Source organism: Prionailurus bengalensis, chromosome D4 (genome assembly GCF_016509475.1).
Source record: "Prionailurus bengalensis isolate Pbe53 chromosome D4, Fcat_Pben_1.1_paternal_pri, whole genome shotgun sequence".
NCBI lineage: Eukaryota > Metazoa > Chordata > Mammalia > Carnivora > Felidae > Prionailurus > Prionailurus bengalensis.
The window spans coordinates 17,729,435-17,751,798 of NC_057359.1; the positions used below are offsets into that span (position 1 = coordinate 17,729,435).

Sequence of the window (22,364 nt, forward strand, 5' to 3'; positions counted from 1 at the left end):
CCATAACTTACCAAAGTGAGTCTGGCTTCCAAACGCATGGCTCTTTGTATCACAAAATAGACTCTAACTTGGAGCACAATACTAGATGTCCGTTTTTGGAATATAGAGTTCATAAACAAGACACTTTTAATTCGTGGAAATAAATGTAGTTAGTTTATGAGAATTTAGCTTCTCTTACGTGGCATATAGTTTCATTCAGAAAAGACTTTTTGAATACCTCCGAGAAGAATAGCATTTTGATTTGGTTATTTTTTTTAATAATTTTTTTTAATGTTTATTTTTGAGAGAGAGAGCTAGCGCACAAACGGGGGAGGCGCAGAGAGAGAGACACAGAATTTAAAGCAGGCTTCAGGTTCTGAGCTGTCAGCACAGAGCCTGACGGGGGCTCAAACCCAGAACTGGGCGCTCAGGACCTGAGCAGAAGTCGGATCCTTAACCGACTGAGCCACCCAGGCGCCCCAGGCTATTCCTTAAAAATCAAACTGATGATATAGTTACAGTCTGTAGAAATTGAACATTGCTGCGTCACGTAACTCAGACAGGACAACAGTTAAACCAGTAGGAAGGATGTGAACTAGAGATCATTGGTTTTCCAAAAGTATTTCATGGAACCCTAGAGTCTGTGAATGGATCTCTCAGGCTGTCCAAGTGTCACTCAGGTGACCGTATGGGATGAGTATAGCCCTCTGTTCCTCAACTAAGTCACTCCCCTTTTTAAAATCTGCATTAGAATCTATTTTGGATGGTTGGATTTCTCCTAAGAGTGTATTTGAAGTTAGAAGTTCTATTTATAGAAAACAGAACAAACCATGGAAAACCAGCCCCACAGGCTGTAAGTATGGGTTGGCGGGTTTGTCACTGGAGGTCGGCACCTGGAGGTAGGTGGTGGCATTTGACCTTGACCTTAGAACACGACTGATGGAAGGCAGTAGTCATTACTGAGAGAATGTTTGTAACGGCCGAAAGCGTCTTGGGATCAGTGAGCTCCTTACAAGCTTTGGGATAAAAGGCATCTTCTTGTTTCGCCACCTTGCTTTTTTTTTCTTTCCTTTTTTGTTAAAAGGAAAATCCAGAAATTTCTTTTTTTTTTTAATTTCTCTACAGCCTCTCTTTTATCTAAAACTCAACTCCGAACATGTTTTTCCTGCATCTTCAAACTCTTTATGAGCATGCGTAAGCTCTAGACGTGTGTGCGAAGAATCCACAGGATGTTCCCTGTCTTTTAGCCTCACCCCCTTAACTCATACTGCTTTACACACTGGTTTTAACTAATCGTTTTACAACTGTCTGGACATAGCATGCTTCATTTGTACGGGAGACTGGTGAATAGAGTAAGCGCTCCGCATGTGGTCATTTGGTAATCATTCTGTGCGATGTAATCTCGATATGCATTAGGGTTATTACTCACGTGACCCAAATGGAAGCTGAGTATAGCTCACTACCTCCCTGCCCCATGGCAGGATCACTGCCCCCCTTTTCACTTAAGAAAAGAGGGAAGGCAAACAGGCCATGAGATGTGAAATATCAGCTTTTATGGATAAAATGTCTAAAACCAGTGTCAGACACAAAATTTTAAATGAACTCATCTATGTTTTTATTCTAATATTCCAATTGTTATTTATGGAAAATTGGCCTGACTTTTTTTTCTATTTGTCTTAAATAACTATAAATATCTAATTGTCTCAGTAACAGGAAAAAAAAAAAACCACTTCTCTTTATACTGAAAATTGTTGCAAGTATTTGCCACAGCTAACATCGAGAAACTTCTGTTTAGACTCTGAAAAACAGAGTGCAGTTTGCAAGGGGAAAAGGTAGTGCAAATTACCTGGGGCTGTGTTCATTAACATCAACCGATTCTTATGCTTAGCTCTCAGAAAGGAAATTGTAAATTAATTAAACTTTGATTTAGGGTTTAATTTTCTTTCACGTATAATGTGCAGGTCTTTCTGGAAATAAGGAGGTAAATCGAGTTGTATAACCTTTAAAGAATGTTTTCACTAAACAATTTTAGGTTGAAAAGGTAAAAATGGACCGTGCACATAATAATTACCAACTTTTGAGATAATTCCTTGAGAGATTTGAAATTTAGTGAAAATCAGTCTTGTTCTCTTTCTGTCTCATGACTGATAGACACACACACACCCCTACTTGTCTTATTATAATTGTGTTCTTATTAACTATAACATTGATCTTAAAAATGAAGGTCAAACCTCTCAAATATTAGCATAAGCAGGAAAGAAACAAATTGGAAATAATTGAACCACTTAAAGAACGACTTCAGATCTAAAATTTACCTTAAAACTTCGGAAACGTAATAATCAGAAATGAGTTGTGCATACTCCAAACATAGCAATGGTTGAGGTCAGGCATTCCCGCATGTATTTATCTTTTACTAATATGAGGAGATCAGAATTCATGAGATTGGAAATAGACATGGTGATATTTTTTAATTGGGGTTACAAGCTAGAAATGGGGAAATGTGTCTGGGCAGGACGATTATGAACATGGAAGTCCGATACAGGTAAACAAGGCTAAGGAACAGCTTTGAACAAGTCTTTTGGCCACTGGGTGACCTAATGGTCTTCCGCATATAAAACGGGGACAAAATTAGCTACATGGAGTTTGCGGTGAGAATTGCAGGTAACGTATTCTGAATGTTCAGGATACCGTAGGCCCCACTGACCTAGGTCCTACCCAATGGCATTACAGCTAATGTAGGGTTTTTGTCATCAGGAATGACCAGTGACAGAGCTGTGAGTCCAATGAATCATCAACATTTTTCATCCTGTTATTTGTCTGGGGCAAATTATTTCCACCCAATTTAGAACATTTATATTCTACCTGTGCAAACGTAGGAGTGGTAGCTGGACTTGTTTTTCTTTTTCTGTTTTTTTTTTTTTTGTTTTTTTTTTTTTTTTGGCAGAGGGGGACATGGGGTCTGAAACTCTCCTGGAAAGATTAAGTGGACCTCAGAGCTCTGGAGCTCACCTCTGCTGTGTTATAATTGGCTGTATCTGTGGTCTTTTCAAAGTCAGATTTTCATTGTAGAGTTTCAAAAATTGGAATACTCCTAGAGCTCTCCAAGAAAACTGACTCGTTCATTTATCCTCTGTAAATCTCCATATTCCTGACTCATGCGTTTGTTAAGAGAGCATAGAAGAGGAACGTGGTCGTAAATTTTGAAAGGCGTTATTAGATTTACTGGATTACTCCAAGCTTTTCTTCATAAACAGCCCTTAAAAACTCATTTAATTTTCACATTTTATTCTGTTATTTATTTATTGGATTTATGGCCATTCATCCTCCAAAGAGCAACCAAAAAGAAAAAGAAAAAAAAAAACCCACGCGCGAACGCAGTAATTATTGTGATATGGGAAGGGTTGCTACGATAAGCCGGTGGTGAATTGCTCATCCACACAGACATCTCTGTGTGTTCCTGACCTTAAGCTACGCAATTCATCTTGATGCAAGAGAAAAGTTTTAGAAGAGTGATTTTTTTTTTCAACATTCTTGTTCAAAAATTCGATCTACCTTGTTTTTCACCAGTTGGTGACTAGTTTCCATGGAAATGGAAATGGAATAAGCATTCCTCATTTTAGATTCTCAGCTGCCCCATGCCAACTGAGAGCTGTAAATGCCATTTGGTTAACAGCAAGGATCCAGAATTCTTCCATTTTAAAGTGGCAGAGGGAGAGGAAAAGAAAATGTTTGCCAAGTCATTTTGCTTTTCTCCCTTTGAAAAGGACACAATTTTATGATTGTCTGAGCTGTTGACTGACAGTTATCAGACACGTACGATGCCTCGTAGTGCCTCTTCTGACTGATCCATTTAAATCTCTTTTCCACCCTTCACGAGGTTCCTTGCCTCTTGGTGATTTAACTGGCCTCTGATTTCCTTCCTGGTTGTCCACCTGCTGTTCCAGTGATGGGTACCGGACAGGAAAAGTGGTCAAAATGTTGGAAGGACACAGTTCGGTGTTCTCAGTGATCTGTGACCTGAAAGGAACAAAAATAATCTGTTGATACAGGGAGTGGGGGGGGGGGGGGGGGAGGCGGGGGGGACGAATTGCAAAATTCTCACTCGTGAGAGGCATGTTAGTGCCTCTCCATTTTTGGAGAGACTCTCCAGTTTTGAGTCATTGTTGCCTATAACTACCACATTTTCTGAAACTATTCCATGAGGAAGATAGTGAAGAGTATTATTACAACGGCTTTCACGTGAAATGTTCGAGTATCAACACGGTTGTTTTCCTTTGTCTTGTTTTTTGGAGCCTGAGACGTTGAATCAGTCCGGAGGCGAACATGAAACTTAATAACGTGAGCACATGATGTTTTCTTTTCTATCTTAACATGTTTAGATACTAGATTGAGAGGGAATGTGACTGAAGTCCCGAAAGATCACCCAGTGCAGTTCGGTGAGCACACTTCTCCTGGGACCTAAGAAGGAGCTCCGCTCTGTCCCAAAGTCTAAATTTAATAAAGAAAACCAGACATGATGGCTTCCAGCCACGGGCTGCCCCTGCGTCTCTAAGTGTGGTCTCACACCTAGCCAAAGCAAGTAATGTGTCAACTAAGGAAATACAATCCTTATCCTAGGCTTGCGAAACCGCAGGAACCCTTCACGGGAAACAGTACCGACGCTGGGCATGTGGTTCAGGGCCTGACATTTTCTATTATCACGTTGTATTCATGGGGGAGTATCACACGGATAACTGTTTTCGTGTCAACAGCCTGTGCATTCCAGTGTCTCGAGAAACAAGCATTTAGGGCGTAGAAAAGGAACCTGTACAGAATATACACTGGAGTTCAAGACCGCAAGCCAAAGCGGCGATGACAGGGACTCGGTAACCTCTGTGGCTGCTTCTGCCCTCCCGAGAGAGGGGAGCAAGGTCCTTGGTCTCCTACTGTTCATTTATTCTCTTTCCCGCAGTGGAGAAGCAGTATTGGGGGGGGGGGGGGGGTGCCGCGTTACTGAGATGAGCAGGTACGGGGTGGGGGAGAAAACATTAAGAATGAATCCGCTTAAATTGCGGCCAGAGTCTCGACGCATCGTGAAAATGGTGTTTTATTTTAAACAGTAAAGCGAAAATGATGAAAATACATGTCGTTTATTATCTAACAGCACATGTAGCGATAGCCATTCTTCTATCAAACAAAAATGAATCATGTTTAAAGTTGGAGTTTTCCTGTAATATTATGAAATTTGAATTTTAGTGGAGCCATAAACAGACTCCGTTTATAAAAATTTTTACCAGTTTTTTCTAAGGGCCATTTGGAATCATTTTATTGACAAATCATTCTCATTTAAAGCCACTGTCACGTTGCCAGCCTTGTTCCATTTTTACTAAATCTCCCTCTTCTGGATTCTTCTTCCACACAGCTTTCAGCGTGATTAAAGCTGTTCTGAAATTCACTGATTATATAAAATCCTGTGTCTTTTGCAAGTTCATTAGGCAATTGATTTGCTTGATTTGCCTTGTATTGTTTGTTTGCATTTTATGTTTACGCGGAGATATAAAATTCTGGATAAGATAGGGATGCTTGAGCCCGCAGTAATTTCATTAGTGATAGGATCATCCGTGAGTATCTTTCTCACTTGCTTAGTTAGGGAACCTAATAATTATGATACCCTGTTGAAGAAAATAACCTGTGGGCAGTGATCCAGATAGCTTCAAAGATGCCACTGCGGAGCCTTCCGCTCAGGAAAAGGCTCAAGTCGTCATTATTCTGGTCTGCCCTGCTAAGTATATGCACGCCAGAGGATGTATGCGAGTTTCCCCATAAACATACTCTGCTTTCACCGTTCTGGAACCACTAGGACCTGGTGTCAGGAGATCTGGGTTCATGATCTTCTGCAGTGAGCTGGCTATTACCTGAGTGAAGTCACTTAACCCATAAGAATGTCAGTTTCCTTACCTATGTGGATAAAGGTACATGGAGTGTGTGCGAGATTATTAGAGAGGTCGAGTTAAATACGTAAAGCTAAGTACCTGGCAAATAATAAGCGGTCCTTGCCACCTTTATTTTATTTTATTTTATTTTATTTTATTTTATTTTATTTTATTTATTTTGAGGGACAGTGAGTGCGAGCAGGGGAGGGGCAGAGGGAGAGGGAGAGAGAGAATCCCAAGCAGGCTCCAAGCCCGGCACAGAGCCTGATGCGAGGCTTGATCTCACAAAAGTGAGATCGTGACCTGAGCCAAAATCCAGAGTCAGACGCTTAACCTGCTGAGCCCCTGTCCCACCTTTACCCGGTGCCCCTTTACCTCCTTTCTTGATCTGATGTTTAAATTGCAAATTGCAAACTGTGTGAAGCATTTGTTCAAATGGAAACTACTACATCCGTGAAGATGAACGATACATTGTATTTTGTTGAGGTGATTAATTTACAAAAAACAGCATTCAGCATCAGTATCGAATCATAGGCAGTGGAGTTGGAAAAGGTAGAAGCCTATGTTTCTTGGTTCCCAAGAAGTCGTAAGTGGCTACGACTGTATTTACCAACTTCATGCCTAGAAACCAAAGGTTGGTAAGCCACTGACTACAGGTCAGATCTGCCCTGGTGATTCTAAGAATGTTTTTTGTTTTTTTCAAAGGATTAAGGGGTGGGGGGTGGGTAGGGGTATGGATATGTGACAGAGACTATATTTGACTCTGTAAAGCCTAGAATATTCACCGTTGGGCCCATTACAGACGCTGTGTGCCAACCCCTGTGCACATGCTCATGTAAATAGCATCATAATATAAACCCATGCCTTGTGTCACGTCTAAATAACATAGGTATGTGCTAAAATGCAGTCAGGGATATGATAAATATATGGTTTGGAGGGAGGCATTCCTTTATTGTTGGTTTTACACTTCCATAATTTTGAGAACCTTCCAACGTGTAAGGAAATGCCTCTGATAAACTCTACAAAGGAAACCAGGAGCATCTATCAATACGTGGAAAGGCTGGCAGTTGCATGGTGTAGCTAAGCTGAAATGATGACAGCTCAGTGAATACAAGGTGTTTGAGCTCCTTACCTATACTTCACCACCTCTTTTTCAAAGGGCAAAGGGGCCCTGGGACCACACACCGCCAAACTTCTCAGACCCTGAGGTTAATGCAAGAAGGAACACCAAGGGAGCCCTTGGATCAGAACTCGGTGGCCCCAGTTTACCTGTATTTCAAACAAACAGCATTACGTAATAGCCCCTTCTCTTCTATCCTTATTCTGTGCAAAGTAAGACTCAAGTCTTCAGAAGTGTTTTGACAGTTTGTTCACGATCTGGAAGCAGTCTCAAGCAAAGTGAAGTCAGAAACTCATAATATCACCTTTTGCTATCAGTTAGTCACGAACAGAACTTGAGCAAAACAACAAATATTTTTAGCCTGTTTTACAGTGTGTAGTTACTGAATGGTATCTTTCCTTGAATATTTTAGTCAAAACAAATAGAAGCCGAACCATTGAATAGATTACTGCCAAAGGAACAAAGACTTGTGAATTATTGCCTACTATTCACGATTTCCAGGCCAATGGAGTTCATTGAAACTACTTTGTATCATGTCTATTTTTCTCACTATTGAATCCTTCATAACTAATTCATTCCTCAGCCTGTGGTAGGTACTCGATAAATATTTGCTGAACGAATGATTCAGAAAAAGTAATTCATTATGGGCCAGTACATGAGAATAGTCTCATTATGTATAGTTAACTAGGTCATTATAAGAATATTCATAAAATTGGATGTTTACCCACATATAGGAATACAGGTAAAGTTGAAATATTGTCTATGTAGAGTACATTCTAGCATTTTGGTCTCTTGTTTTTGTTACTTTAGAATTATATGTACAGGGTGGTTCTCAGGATACATTTGGAGACGAGAAATACGTATGGAAAGAAATAGACCACAAAAAAATCGAAATTATAATTTGATACAGGCCATTATTTCTTTCATTATCTTTATAGATCTTTTTCCAGTCTCTTGGCATATACACTCAGTATATACTTCATATTTCATGCTTTAGTGAGTTCTAATTATGAAATTTTGTTTTAATTATGATGCCGCAAAATTATAGGAAAATCAGTTCAGGTGTAAGGAGGAGAAAGTTGTTTGGATTGCATACCAAGCATTTTCACAAACACCGACTTCAAGCCAGAACCCTTGGAGCAGAAACTCCTCTAACACATTGTACATAAACCTTGATTAGCATGTACCTGAGTCCTTGGTAATTACTTCCATCAATCTTACTACACACCCATCAGTGGTCGTAGGTTCAATCGGTGGTCAGTTGAACCCCTAGAACTCATTAGTGGTAATTAGGAGGATAAGAATATAATGTACCCGTCGTCCAATATCAGCTGTATTTCTTTAGCAAGGGAATTCACCAGCCCCAGGACCATGTTTGGCTCTTCTTCTTTCCCCTCATTGCCCAAATGACTCCTCAGCTGTACAAGAAAGAGCCATGTGAGTGGGGTCACTTTGCCTTAAAGACCCCATGCTATTAGGAACAATATTTCTTGCAAGAGCCTATACATATAGCTTCCGGGGGACACATGAGGAAAACCACACTCAGCGTCTGGTATCTACTCGCAGAAGCCCAAAGCCAAGACTTCTCATTGTGTATCCAACATCCTGGCCACAGACCTCCCACTTCCTGGTAGTTCACCAACCAGGGTTCATTTTTATCATAAGCAGTGTTGCTAGGTAGCTGATATCCCACCTTTACCAGATATCCAGGGGAACAGAGCTAGAAAGTTAAACCAAAGTAATTCCCCTATAGATAAGGAAGAAAGATCTTGTCCATTCTTTACTCAGAATTTTCCCTACCAAGATTGGAAGCCCCACATCCTGATATTATTCAACTTCGTATGCCCCTTGCTTCAAAGATGCTTGGACATAGGATGTGAATTGTCTGGACTTGAGAAAGGAAGGAAGGAGGGAAGAAGGGACTAATATTGTTAAATAAACTCATCCTTGGGAGGTTCTTTGATCATTTTCAAGGAAAAAACCAACATATTCCTGGCAGAATCCCTTGTTTACACAAAAAGAAAGTGTCATATTATTCCAGAATTGTAGATTGCAACTTAACCCAGTAAAGCAGTAGAAAAGATGGCATCGTGCTGTGCCTTCCAATTTCAAGGAAGAGTTGGAGCTTCCCGATCCACATTTATGAACTTTTAAGAGAAAACACTTGACTCCCAGCTCACTGAGAACAGACCTGAAATGAATCAGCAGGAATGACTAATTTCTGTCTATTCATAGTCAGGGGTAAGGGAGACAATTTTGCAGTCTTCCATTTGTGGTGGAAAATGAGATCAGGGTGTTCCCAAAGTGCTAACTACATAGAGTAAAAAACTAGTAGATCTCGGTTTTAGACAGTAAACAGAACCCTCTGCTAGAGGTTAGGGAGCTTCAAGCGTAGAGCTGTGGGCTCTTCATGGACCCAGTGGGGAAGGAAGAGCACCATGAAATCACTGGGGAACATAAACAAGCATGGGCAGACTGAATCCATAGAAATGAATTCATGTTTTCACATGGAAAACGAATCATGAAAATTAAAAGAAGAACTGAAAAGCATGATAGAGAACCAGTGAGCCAGGGAGAAAGGCCTCATTCCCTTATCATGATTAGTATATTTAATCAACGAGGATCTCTCATACCCCATTGCTTTGAGGATGTTGTTGACTCTTAAGGGTAGGAGGAGAGTTAGGTTAATAAACAGGTGGCTAAGATCTTTGTCAGGACCATACCCATGCACATAGGTGCTTGTCGTGGGTTTTAATGTACCTCAGCGCCTGCAATATTATATTTGAGAAAGCAACAGGAGTGAGCTAAAGAACTAGGTTTTCTGATAAACCAAGCTATTTGTTCTTTTATGTATAGGCTAGCATCGTTAACAATGAATTCAGTTAGTAATGAATAAACTATTTTCCTAGGCTTAGGCAGATAGAAGGAAGAAAAACAAAGAGGGAGATGTCAAAGGTCTAGGCTGGAAAGAGTAAAGAAGAGGGAAAATGGTGGAGGTAAGAGAACATTATCAAAGCGACATATTGACAAGAAAAATACGAGACGTCCAAACTGGTAAGGAAGACATAAAACCTTCCCTCATGCGGATGATCTGATGCTCTATGTGGAATATCCTGAAGACTCCACCAAAAAATACTAGAACTGATAAATGAGTTCAGTTAAGCCTCAGAATACCAAAGGAATATACAGAAATCTGTTTTATTTCTATGCACTAATAATGAAGAAATGGAAAGAGAAATTAAGAAAATAATCCCATTTATAATTGCACCAAAAAGAATAAAATACCTAAGAATAAACTAAGGAGGTAAAAGACCCCTACTCCAAAGCTATAAAGCGTTAATGACAGAAACTGAAGACACAACCCAATGGAAAGATCCATCATGCTCATATAACCTATGTTAAAATGTTCATACTACCCAAAGCAATTTATAGATCGAAAGTAATCCCTATCAAAATACCAACATTTTTCCTAGAACCAGAACACATAATCCTAAAATGTGCATGCAATCACAAAAGACCCTAAGTAGCCAAAGCAATCTTAAGAAACAACAACAAAGCTGGAGCGATCACTGTCCCCAAATTTCAAGACATACTGCAAAGCTGTAGTAATCAAAACAGTATGGTACTGGCACAAAAATAGACACAGATCCATGGAACAGAATACAGAGCCCAGAAATAAACTAGCACTTATATGGTCAATTAATCTACAAGAGGTGAGACTATAAGATGGGAAAAAGACAGTCTTTTCAACAAATGGTTTTGGGAAAACTGGACCACTTTCTTATGCTGTACACATAAGTAAATCAAACTAGATTAAAGACCTAAATGTGAGTCCTGAAACCATAAAATTCTAGAAGAAAACATAGGCAGTAATTTCTTTGACATGGGCTTTAGCAGCATTTTTCTAGATGTGTCTCCTAAGGCAAGGGAAACAAAAGCAAGAATAAACTAGACCAAAACAAAAAGCTTTTGCCCGGCAAAGGAAACCGTCAACAAAATGACAAAACTGACAACAAAATGACAACCTACTGAATGGGAGAAGATATTGGCAAATGATAGGGGTTAATACACAAAATATATAAAGAACTTACACAACTTAACACCAATAAACAGATAAATAATCTGAACAAATGGGCAGAGGACCGGAATAGACATTTTTCCAAAGAAGACATACAGATGGCTGGCATATGAAAAGGTACTCAACGTCACTAATCATCAGGGAAATGCAAATCAAAACCATAATGTGATGTCACCTGACACTTGTCAGAAAGGCTAAAATCAAAAAGAAATAGCAAGTGTTGGTGAGGATATATAGAAAAAAAAACCCTTATGCATTCTTGGGGGGGGGGGGGTATGCAAGTTTGTGCAGCCACTGTGGAAAACCGTTATGGCAGTTCCTTCAAAAATTAAAAATGGAATTACCATATGATCCAGTGGTTTCCCTACTGAGTATTTATTCAAAGAAAACAAAACAGTAATTTGAAAAGATGCACACACCACTATGTTTATGGCAGCCTTATTTACAATAGCCAAAATATGGAAGCAACCCAAGTGTCCATTGATAGATGAATGGACTAAGATGTGTGTGTGTGTGTGTGTGTGTGTGTGTGTGTGTGCGCGCGCACACACACACACAGTGGAATACTACTCAGCCATAAAAGAATGAAATCTTACTATTTGCAACAACATGGATGGACCTGGTATACTGCTAAGTGAAATAAGTTGGAGAAGGACAAATACCATAGGATTTCACTCATATGTGGAATTTAAGAAACAAAAGAACAAAGAAAAAAGAGACCAAAACCCAGACTTAAATCCGGAGAACAAACTGGTGGTTGCCAGAGAAGGGGATGTTGAGGGTGGGGGTGATAAGTGAAACAGATAAAAAGGATCAAGAGTACACTTATCTTGATGAGCACTGGGAAATGTAGAGAATTATTGACTCATTATATTGTACACCTGAAACTGATCAAACACTATGTTAATTATACTTCAATTACAAAAAATAAACTAAAAAAATTTTAAAAATAAATTTGTGAAAAATCTAAACATTTTTAAGAGGGCAGTATACTGACCATTTGAGTTTTATTTATATTACTGTCATTATTTCATGTTGTGACTAAAATACTCGTCTTGAATTACAACCAAATATTGTAAATAACTGGAGATTCTTCAGAACCACAATGATTTTTTTTTACTTAAGAAAACAATTATAAATTCACAGAAAGGTGCGAAAATATACAAGTCCCCCATACTCTTCATCTAGATTCCCCCGCTGATAACAACTTATATCATTAGAGTAAAATATCAAAACCAGGAAATTGGCGTGAATACACTCTATAAACCTTGTTCAGATCTTACTAGTTTTTATCTGTGTTTCGTGTGTGTATATGTGTATGTGTGTGTCAAGCTAACAGTAGTTTTAAACCTGTAAAAGAAAATATTCTGCTTTTTTAGAATACTTTGCTAGTCATTTACATGTGATATATCTGATGCTAACTCTTTGTTGGCCTATTAGTAGTTAACATGATAAAATATATTTTTCACTTTCTTATCTGTAACATACATATCTGTTAGATTTTGGAGCAGTTGATGAATGCTCACTTTTATTAACTTCCTTAAATATTGTGTATCTCTTCTTAAAGACCAAGAGGAGGATTCACAATGCCTGCTGCTAAGTATAAGAGCCGTCGTACTTTAGGGGTCCCTGGGTGGCTCAGTTGGTTCAGCGTCCGACTTCAGCTCAGGTCATGATCTCACAGCTCCATGAGTTCAAGCCCCGCGTCGGGCTCTGGGCTGACCGCTCAGCACCTGGAGCCTGCTTCCGATTCTGTGTCTCCCTCTCTCTCTGCTCCCCCCCCCCCCCGCTCACTCTCTGTCTCCCTAAAAAATGAATAAGTGTTAATTTATTTACAGCTGTCATAATTTAGAGTTCATGCTTAAGATTTTTTCAATATTAGGCTGTCAGAGCATCTCTGAATATCTTATTCTCTATAGCTATTTGTTGGTGTCTTGGTGGAGGTTGGAATAATTGAATCCCGTAGACTGGGTGGCTTAAACAATAAATCTTTATTTTTCACCATTCTGGAGGCTGAGAAGTCCAAGATTCCATTCTTGGTGAGGGCTCTCTTTCTGGCTTGCAGATAGCTGCCTTCTTACTGTATCCACACTTGGGAGAGAGAGAGAGAAAGGAAGAATGTTCTCTGCTGTTTCTAATTCCATCATGAGGGCTCCACCCTAGCGACCTAATAACCTCCCCAAGGCCCAGCTCCAGATCTCCTTACACTGGGATTAGGATCATAACGTATGAATTGAGTGTGAGGTGGGCGAAAACATTCAGTCCATAGCAGTTACTTTGAATGAGTTTTTCTGAATTCCTTCCCTGTATAATAAAAAATTTAATATTATGGGAGCCTCAGGGACTATGTATAATTGCAGTCACTTCAGAAGCTAGTATCTTAATTGTCTCACAAAACTCATCACCAAAAAGTGGACTGTGTGATTTGTCACCTCAAACAATTTTTAATTTACCTTTCTTTCCTCCCCCCACCAAAACTTTTACAAGAGATTTGGTAAAGCTTTTCACTGAAGACAGGGCAATAATCCATTCTTCTTAAGTTTTCATTTTTAAGATTCCCAGCATTTTCTCCTTCTACCTCAAGCTGAATAATTTATTAGAGAGATTCTATAAAATAGACTGTCAAATATCCTGTCATCAATAGTAATGAAGGAGTGGAGTTGCCATTAACTACCGCACGGAGTAAGTAGGGTAGCACGTAAAAGGCATGAAATCTCGGCAGCCATTCAAAGACAGGGACGTGGACCCCTGTGCCTCTCCCTGGAATAGTGAAAAGGCATCACATAAGGATTGAGCCTGCCATGTTTTTTTACCTTCCAGTCACCATCTGACTGACGGAATTTGCTCATTTGTGAAACTAGAGAAGGGATACCCGTTTTGCTTACACGAGAGGGTTGAGGTGAGAATCAGACGAGGTTACAATACTTAAAAGAACTGGAGAGCGTGGGGGCGCCTGGGTGGCTCAGTTGGTTAAGTGTCTGACTCTTGGTTTCGGCTCAGGTCATGATCTCATAGTTCGTGGGATCAAGCCCCATGCCGGGCTCTGCACTGACAGTGTGGGGCCTGCTTGGGGCTCTCTCTCTCTCTCTCTCTCTCTCTCTCTCTCTCTCTCATGCATATGCTCACACACAAAATAAATAAACTTTTTAAAAAAAGAACTGTAGAGTGTGATGTAAGCACAAGGTGGTAATATTATCAAGAACAATCTGAGCATCAGAAACGTCAGTTCTAAGCGGTATTTTGGAGAACACGCCAAATACATCATTATTTCTTGCTCTCCTCTCCCTTTCCAAGCGAGCTTTTGAAATGGCAAGTTTTCAGTCAAATTTAAACAAAATTAGAACATGCCAAAGCGAATGGGCACAGCAGATGTCAAAAGGGAATAGAAACAGTGAGGGGGTAGACTGAATCCACGAACAGCTGAAGAGGTTTCAAGAAGGAAATGCAAGAGAAAATAGTCTTTCTCCAAGATGTCACTGCTTGGTGTGTGGCTTGAATTTTGACATTCAAGCAACGCGGTGGCAACCGAAGACCTGTCGTGTGTGTCCCGACGTCTCGGGTTCATTGCTGAGCTTACTTGCAGCTTGTCTCCAAACCTCAAGCTGCTCAAGTAAGTTGATACTTCTATCCCCACTAACTCCTATGGAAGAAACAAAGTTCACAGAGCACTGTGACTCTAGGGCTATGAGAAGGCAAGAGAATATGTGAAGGCAGTATTTTACCACCTAGCAAGATACAGTCGACTATGCATTTATACTCTATACTCCCTTCGCTTCCCCTGTATGAGTTCAGAATATTGTAGGAATGAATGAACAGGTACTCTCTGATCTCATTTTCTTTCTTTTCCATCGTAGACCCCGGGTAAAACTTCTGGAGACCTTTAATTTCAGTGGTTTATTGTTGGGAACAGATAACGTAGTAGATGAGAAAACTTGAAATGGTAGAACAGAGGCTGTCATCACCTCTTTATCAAGATGCTCTTTCCGAGCCAAAATGGTTTATTCAAGTAAAGAAATTCTGTGATAGAACATTTTTCACTTACTACAGTACCGGCAGCAATGATAATAGGCCTAAGAGAATCAGAGATGTGATGCACTTTTTACTTCCTAGTTCGTCTGCATCCACTTTATATTACGTGATGTCCATTTCATTTTGCCGTTGGTCTAAATGTCCATTATAGTTTGTATCATTGGGTTACCTTCTGTGGTCTCAGAAAATAATGAGTATTAGTGTTATCATGATGATAGGCAAGGAAACTAAACGGCTAATTTTCCACACGGTGTTGCATGGGAGTTGGCTAATGAATTCCTATTTAGGTGCTGTGGGTCAGAGTGTAGTATAATGAGCATATTGTTTTCTGGACTAGAATCTACTGGAACTGTTCTCTTTGGCTGACAGTAATCTATATGCCTGTACTCTGTTATCTCTGAAGAAAGATACATCTGAAACACCGACTTTGGCCTGTTTTGTGACCTTTATATTTGACTGACATCATAAATATTCTTAATGCTGACCACCCTTGTTCTTTGAGAGAAGCAATAAACTTAATCTTGTTGACGTACTTGAACAGGTCACGATGATATCCACTGTTACATGATCTATTTTTTTTTTTGAATTTTTTCAATGTTTATTTATTTTTCTTGAAAGAGAAAGAGAAAGAGAGAATATTTGCAGGAGAGGGGCAGAGAGAGAGAGAGAGAGGGAGACACAGAATCCGAAGCAGGCTCCAGGCTCTGAGCTGTCAGCACAGAGCCTGGCACCGGGGGTTGAACCCATGAACCCCGAGATCATGACCTGAGCTGAAGTCGGATGCTAAACCGACTGGGCCACTCAGATACCCCTGACCTATCTTAAATCCAAGTCAAAACACTGAATCCAACCAAGATATAAAAATACAAAAGATGACAGGTACTTTACATGGGGTAATGATCACTGTCACCTGAAGAGAGTGAGCTGTTTGAATGCAGTTGAGCTAGCAACTTGGACCCTCAATTACAGTATGTTCCAAATATTATTTAACCAGTATTTGAAATAGATGCATCTGTGGTAGAGCGGTAACTTCTCTGTTCCCCCCAAATGGTTCGTCATTGCTCACGATCTAGAGCAATGTACAGAAATCTATATAAGAAATGTGTCTAGAAGGAAATAGTCAGTCTGTTCTTCACTTAGGAGAATTCACTGTACATTAATGACGAGCATAATATGTGCAGGGTTTTATTGCATTTGAGGAGTACAGAGCCAAGTTCGTTCTTATGTTTTAAAAATACTGTGGTCGAAAAGATACTCAATTAAATCTTTCCTACTGTAACACATCTAAAACTCCTGGGAAAAAAAGAAATTTTTAGTACATGGTTGAGCTAAGGGGATAGCTGGAGTATTTCTCTCAGAAAGCTCAGAAGCGTCACCTAGGTAGGCAATAGGTGGGCCCTCAGAATTTTTTCAGCCAATGCCAGCCAGCCTGGAGCGGGATTTTTTAAAGCACAGGGATGGCAGGAGATAAGACCTTGGTTCACTAAGGTGAGAGAAGACTTCTGCATAAAACAGAAACTCCTAATGCATCGTCCCTTCCATCCTCAAAGAATTCACAAAGATAAAAGCCTTCCGAATGGATGGTTTGCCAACCACATGGGGAAAATAATACCATGAAAACAATCCAGCAGCAAAAAAAGCAGGATTAGATTCACATATTTTAGAATTATCACATACCATTCACACATACCAAGAAATGTATGTGTCAGTACATTCAATTGAAAAGCGTTTTGTTTTTGAAGAGACTGCTCAAATTAACCAGGTGGGTTCGAAAAAGAACTTGAAAAGAAAAACCTAATGATCGATGCGAGTAATGTGGTGAATGGATTAAATAGCAAGTTAGTCATGGCCGAAGGTAAGTGTTATATAGAACTGAGCAAGTTACACAGAGAGCAGCCCAGAGAGAAAAAGATATGGGAAGTCTGAAGGTGCAATTAAAGAGTAAGGTAATTTTCAAAGGTATGAGCTGAGACTTCTGAGGATTTTTTTTTAATTTTTTACTGTTTATTTATTTTCGAGAGAGAGAGACAGAGACAGAGTGCAAGCAGGGGAGGAGCAGAGAGAGAGAGAAAAGGAGACATAGGATCCGACGCAGGATCCAGGCTCTGAGCTGTCAGCACAGAGCCCAATGAGGGGCTCGAACTCACGAACCGCGAGATCATGACCTGAGCTGAAGTCGGACTCTCAACCGACTGTGCCACCCAGGCGCCCCGAGACTTCTGAAGATTTAAACATTTCATCACTGGTTTAGGAATTGCAAGAAAGAAAAAAATCCTAACAACGTCTTAATGAACCTACAGAGTAGAAAAGACAAAGACAAGATCTGAAAAGTATCCAGAGAGAACTCAATTGCCAAGATGGCTGATTTCTCACCAGAAACAATGGAACTAGAAGACAGTGGAATAGCCTCTTTGAAGTGCTGTTAGTCTACATTTATATACCCAGTGAAATTCTTTCTCAAGAACAAGAGTAAAATAATTTTCTGAGGCTACCAAAAGACTCTCTGATGGACACATTTATAGGATGTTCTTCAGAAAGAAGTCAGTGATCCCAAAAGGGAGTTACGAACCACAAAAACAGATAGAGCAAAGAATATTGGTAAATCTAAACAAACATTGGTTATTCAAAGTAGTGGCACAAATGGATAGTTTCAAAGGTTAAAAAAATGTATAACTAGAATCATGGGGAACTTATTTGTTAAGAGGTGAGTAATCACAGTTTAAACAGTGTAGTCTGTATTGTTTGGGAAAAGTTGAAAAAAGTGTCAATGACTTTAGACTTTGTGATGTTAGGTATTTATGATCAAATAGCTACGAGAAACACTAGCTAATCATATGAATGACATCCATACAGAAATGAACATAAATATATCATATAACAATGGATATAGTCACTGTAAATATACTTACTCTCAAGTAAAGGACAAATATAGCCTAGATTCAAAGAAAACATAACTATATTGTATTTATAAGAGCTATAACTGATACGAATGTTTGACAGTCAAGGGAGCAAAAAAGGTATATAATTTAATTATTAACCTGTATCTTTATTTTAATTTTTTTTTGCTGTAGGATTCCTAGAGTTTTACTACATATTCATAAATAGTTTCACTAGCAAGATTTAATAATTCCACTCTAAATAAAATAAAAATTGACAGAACTGCAGAAAACATCAAATCCATAACACAATGGACAAGCCTGTCGCAATGGACTTACAAATAACAATTGGAGAATTAAAATCAGATCCTTAATGATCCTGTAGCACTTGCCTTAATTAGTAATAGATACAATGAAGTATAAGAAAAATGGACTCACAAAGGGAATTTGACATCTGAGAAAAAAATAACTTACACCATGCAATGATATGCAGTCAGAGACTAATGAAGAGTCACAGTAAATAATTGCTGGGTTCAGGGGTAGGTAAAATTGGCAGTTTAGGTTGCAATTTACAAAAGAAATACTATTTTACGGGGCACCTGGATGGCCCAGTCTGTTAAGCTTCCGCTTGAGCTCACGTCATGATCTCAAGGTTCTTGGGTTCAAGCCCTGCGTCCGGCTCTGTGCTGACAGCTCAGACCTGGAGCCTGCTTCAGATTCTGTCTCTGTCTCTGTCTCTGTCTCGCTCTCTCTCTCTGCCCCTCCCCTCCTCACACTCTGTCTCTCTCTCAAAAATAAACATTAAAAAATATTAATATTATTTTCCTTTAAAAATGGATCATTTTTCTGATGATTAAAGTGGTACAATCAAATGCCAGAATGGCAAGATAGTTGGGAGTACCTCAAAATTAATTCCTGTGTAGAATGACCTAAAATTGCCCTAAGATTGCTGTGTTCCAAACAACATATCTGGGAATGTATATGCAACAGATCTGGGCAAAAGGCATGAAAATGTTATTCACAAAGCAAGAAAGAGAAATTGCTAATAAGTATTTGAAAAGATGTACGACATCAAATGTAATCTGAGGGGATAGAAAGGGAAGTGACAATGAGGTAACGTTTTTCATGTCCAATTGGCAAGGATGAAAAAGATTGAAAAACTCATTCATAGGGGTTTATGGACACAAGGATTTGCTCCGATATTCTCTCCATTCTTCATATTGTCATTCAAGGAGGCTTATGGTATTTCCTTTTTGTGTGTGATGCACAGAAATTTGATGCTTCGTAATAACATTTATCCATCTTGCAGGGGTTTTTTGAGGTTGAGTTTTATTACTTTAAACATCTGAACAAATTGACGGTGTATTCTGTACTCTTTGATGGAGTAATTCCACTTCTAGGAGTTTATCCCAAGGTATAAAATGATATAAACGCTCAAGATTTTTCTTCATAGCCTTGTTAATATTAGTGAAATACTGGGTAAATTTCCAGGAATAAGTGAGTTGTGAAAGAGATTATGGGGGGGGGGGGAAGGGTGCACCATTTAAAAGATGATGTGAGTTAACAGTAAGCTTTTAAATGACATGTTGACTATTCACATAGGAAGATATGTATGACGTTACTAAGTGGATGAAGCAGGGTATTTCTCTGTTGTCTAAACTTGTGTGTGTACCTATCCATCATAAGCAGTAACTTGTTTACGTTTGCACAGATGCTAGTCATAGCCCATGATGAGTGTGGTCTCTTCTATAAAGTAAAAAAGTAATGTTTGGGCTGCTTTCAGCATATCTCTCTACATCTCAGGGCCTCCTTTTTTTTTTGTTTTAAAGTTTATTCATTTATTTTTTGAGAGCAAGAGAGCAAGTGAGCACAAGTGGGGGAGGGGCAGAGAGAAGGCGAGACAGATTCCAAAGCAGGTTTCTCACCATCAGCCCAGAGCCCAATGTGGAGCTCGAACTCATGAACCCCAACTTCACGACCTCAGCCGAGATCAAGAGTTGGACGTTTAATTGAGGAGGCACTCAAGGCCTCTCCATCTCAGGGCCTCCTTAAGCACCCTCATCTCTAAAACTGAGGGCAAAGGAATGAGCCTTGGGCTTGAGTAGCAATGACAAATACGCTATTGTGGTTATTACATCCCTCGTCTGCATCTAGAACACACAGTCGTCATCGGCCCTAGTCTCCTTTCTCTGGCTCGGCCATATCTCAGAATTCTTCTCAATACAGTGTTAGGTCAACATCTCTAATCAGATTATACTTTGCACTTGGAACTTCTCTGCCATCCTCGGATAGGATGATTTTAGAAGTCCTTTCAGTTAAAGGATTTTTTTCTGATCAAGGAACAAAGTCACTGTGGTGAGAAATGAACGGAATGTTTTTCAGAAAAAGATGTTTGCTTTTCTAGTAGCCACATTTTTAAAGAGCAGTAAAATGGTGGAAACAGGTGAAATAAATATTGATGATATATATTATTAAATAAAATATTTCATGTCATGTATATAAAACAAGTATTAGGGGATTATTTCACATTGCTTTTTTCATATCAAATCTTAGAAATCCAATGTGGGTTTATGGCATATCGCATTTTAGATGGTAGATTTTCACTGAAGATACTTGATCTGTATTTTAGTTTACAGTTTAAGAAGTAGATTCTCCTGTAGCGACATTCTTAAATTGTGTAATAATTGAATTGAATACTAGTTCTTAAATTTAAAGAAAGTTGCAATAAGGTCACACTAGTCACATTTCAAGTACTGAATGGCCATGGATGTCTGGTGGTTACCATATTGGACAATGGAAGTTGAGAGAATACGAAGAAACATACCATTTGATGTTAGCTTTCAAGGAGATTTTATATATACATATATACATACATGTGTATATATATTTCAGTAATACACAGTAAAACCTTGGATTCTGAGTAACGTGTTCTGCAAGACAAGAACCTCTCTTAAACATTTGAACTTGATAAATGAGCGATGTCTTGCAATATGAGTAGTACATGGCACCGAATGTCATGATCACACCTCAGCCGATGGTTCTTGAAATTTGCCTTGATATACGAGTGCTTTGGATGACGAACATGTTTCCGGAACAAATTATGCTCAAAACCAAAGGTTTTACTGTAATCCCAAACCGAATATAATGAAATGCTCAAAGTTTGCAGTGGACAGGCTCTGTGCTATTGAGACAGAAGTTCCAGCAACATCCACAGCTTGCTGCGTTCTTCACCACTTTGAAGTCTCAATGGTGGCAGTGATGTTTTTTGGGTTTGTAAGGATGGAGCGTCGTACTTTAGCAAGTGTGTGTGTTCTCCCTGCAGGCATGGGACCCGCTGTGCTGGAGAAGTGGCAGCCGCAGCAAACAACTCTCACTGCACAGTCGGAATTGCTTTCAATGCCAAGATCGGAGGTATGGGAAACAAACCTAGGCGGATGCGGAACCCTTTGTGAGCTCAAGACAGGGATCTGAGCGCACAGTAGTGTTCACCTGTTGCCGAAAATGACCACCTTAGCATGTGTTATTAATACGGTTAAAGGCTTTTGAAGCCATCTCCCTAAAATGTCGCAAACACAGACATGTCTTTCTTTAAAACAGGCGTGAAAAAAAATGTTGAGTCACGAAGATGGGGGGGGTCATTGACAGCTCTATCCCAAACTATATAATCGCTGCCTGGGTCAGAGAGAACTGATAACATAAATACGAGCCCATCACATCTCTAGGGAAAGAAACATTTCGAAGTTACGTCAAAACAGAAAACCCATTTTTTTTCTTTGTCCTTACGCTTTACAAAAAGTTCCTTGTAATTGACGTGAAATTGGCAAGCGGTAAAACCTCCTTTTGTAGCCCCATAATGTAGTGATACTGTCCTGTTAATAATTCCAGATTATGTGTATACATTATACATGCCTGCACAAACTCAAATAGACAGATGCCTACTCCAAGGGCCCAACCGAAGTAGTATAAATCTAGGCATTAATAGAAGCAAACTCTTACTTTCCCGTCTGTTAGCATATTTGTTAGCTGTAGCCTAGTGCCTCAGTCACACACCAATGGGAAGAACACATTATGAGAGAGACTAGAGATTCTAGTGGCTCTAAAGGTGTCCCCCCGGGGCGGGGGGGGGGGGGTCTCCTAACCGGTGTCACAGATGAATGAAGTTCCCGGTTACTAGACTGACATCTTTGTTTCCGGTACACTCTTTGTTGTCAAGTGGTAAATAGAATCGGATCTAAAAAAATAAAGATAACAGTCCTTTCTAGGGTAAGTGTAGAGGTCTTGTAACATGAAATGTTTGGGGTCTATGGTAACAGTGCTAAGGAAAGGTTTTCTGACACTGCTTGAATGTCAGTGCTCAGTACATTTGCCCT

The 22,364-nt window shown here is 39.5% G+C and overlaps 1 protein-coding gene across 1 annotated transcript in view; it reads left to right on the forward strand.

The window, feature by feature from the left end:
• PCSK5 (proprotein convertase subtilisin/kexin type 5) overlaps window positions 1–22,364 on the forward strand; it is a 457,705-nt gene that overhangs the window by 148,211 nt on the left and 287,130 nt on the right. Inside the window, 1 exon segment of the mRNA XM_043565357.1 lies at window positions 21,317–21,405. Within this exon segment, the coding sequence (XP_043421292.1) occupies window positions 21,317–21,405 (89 nt within the window).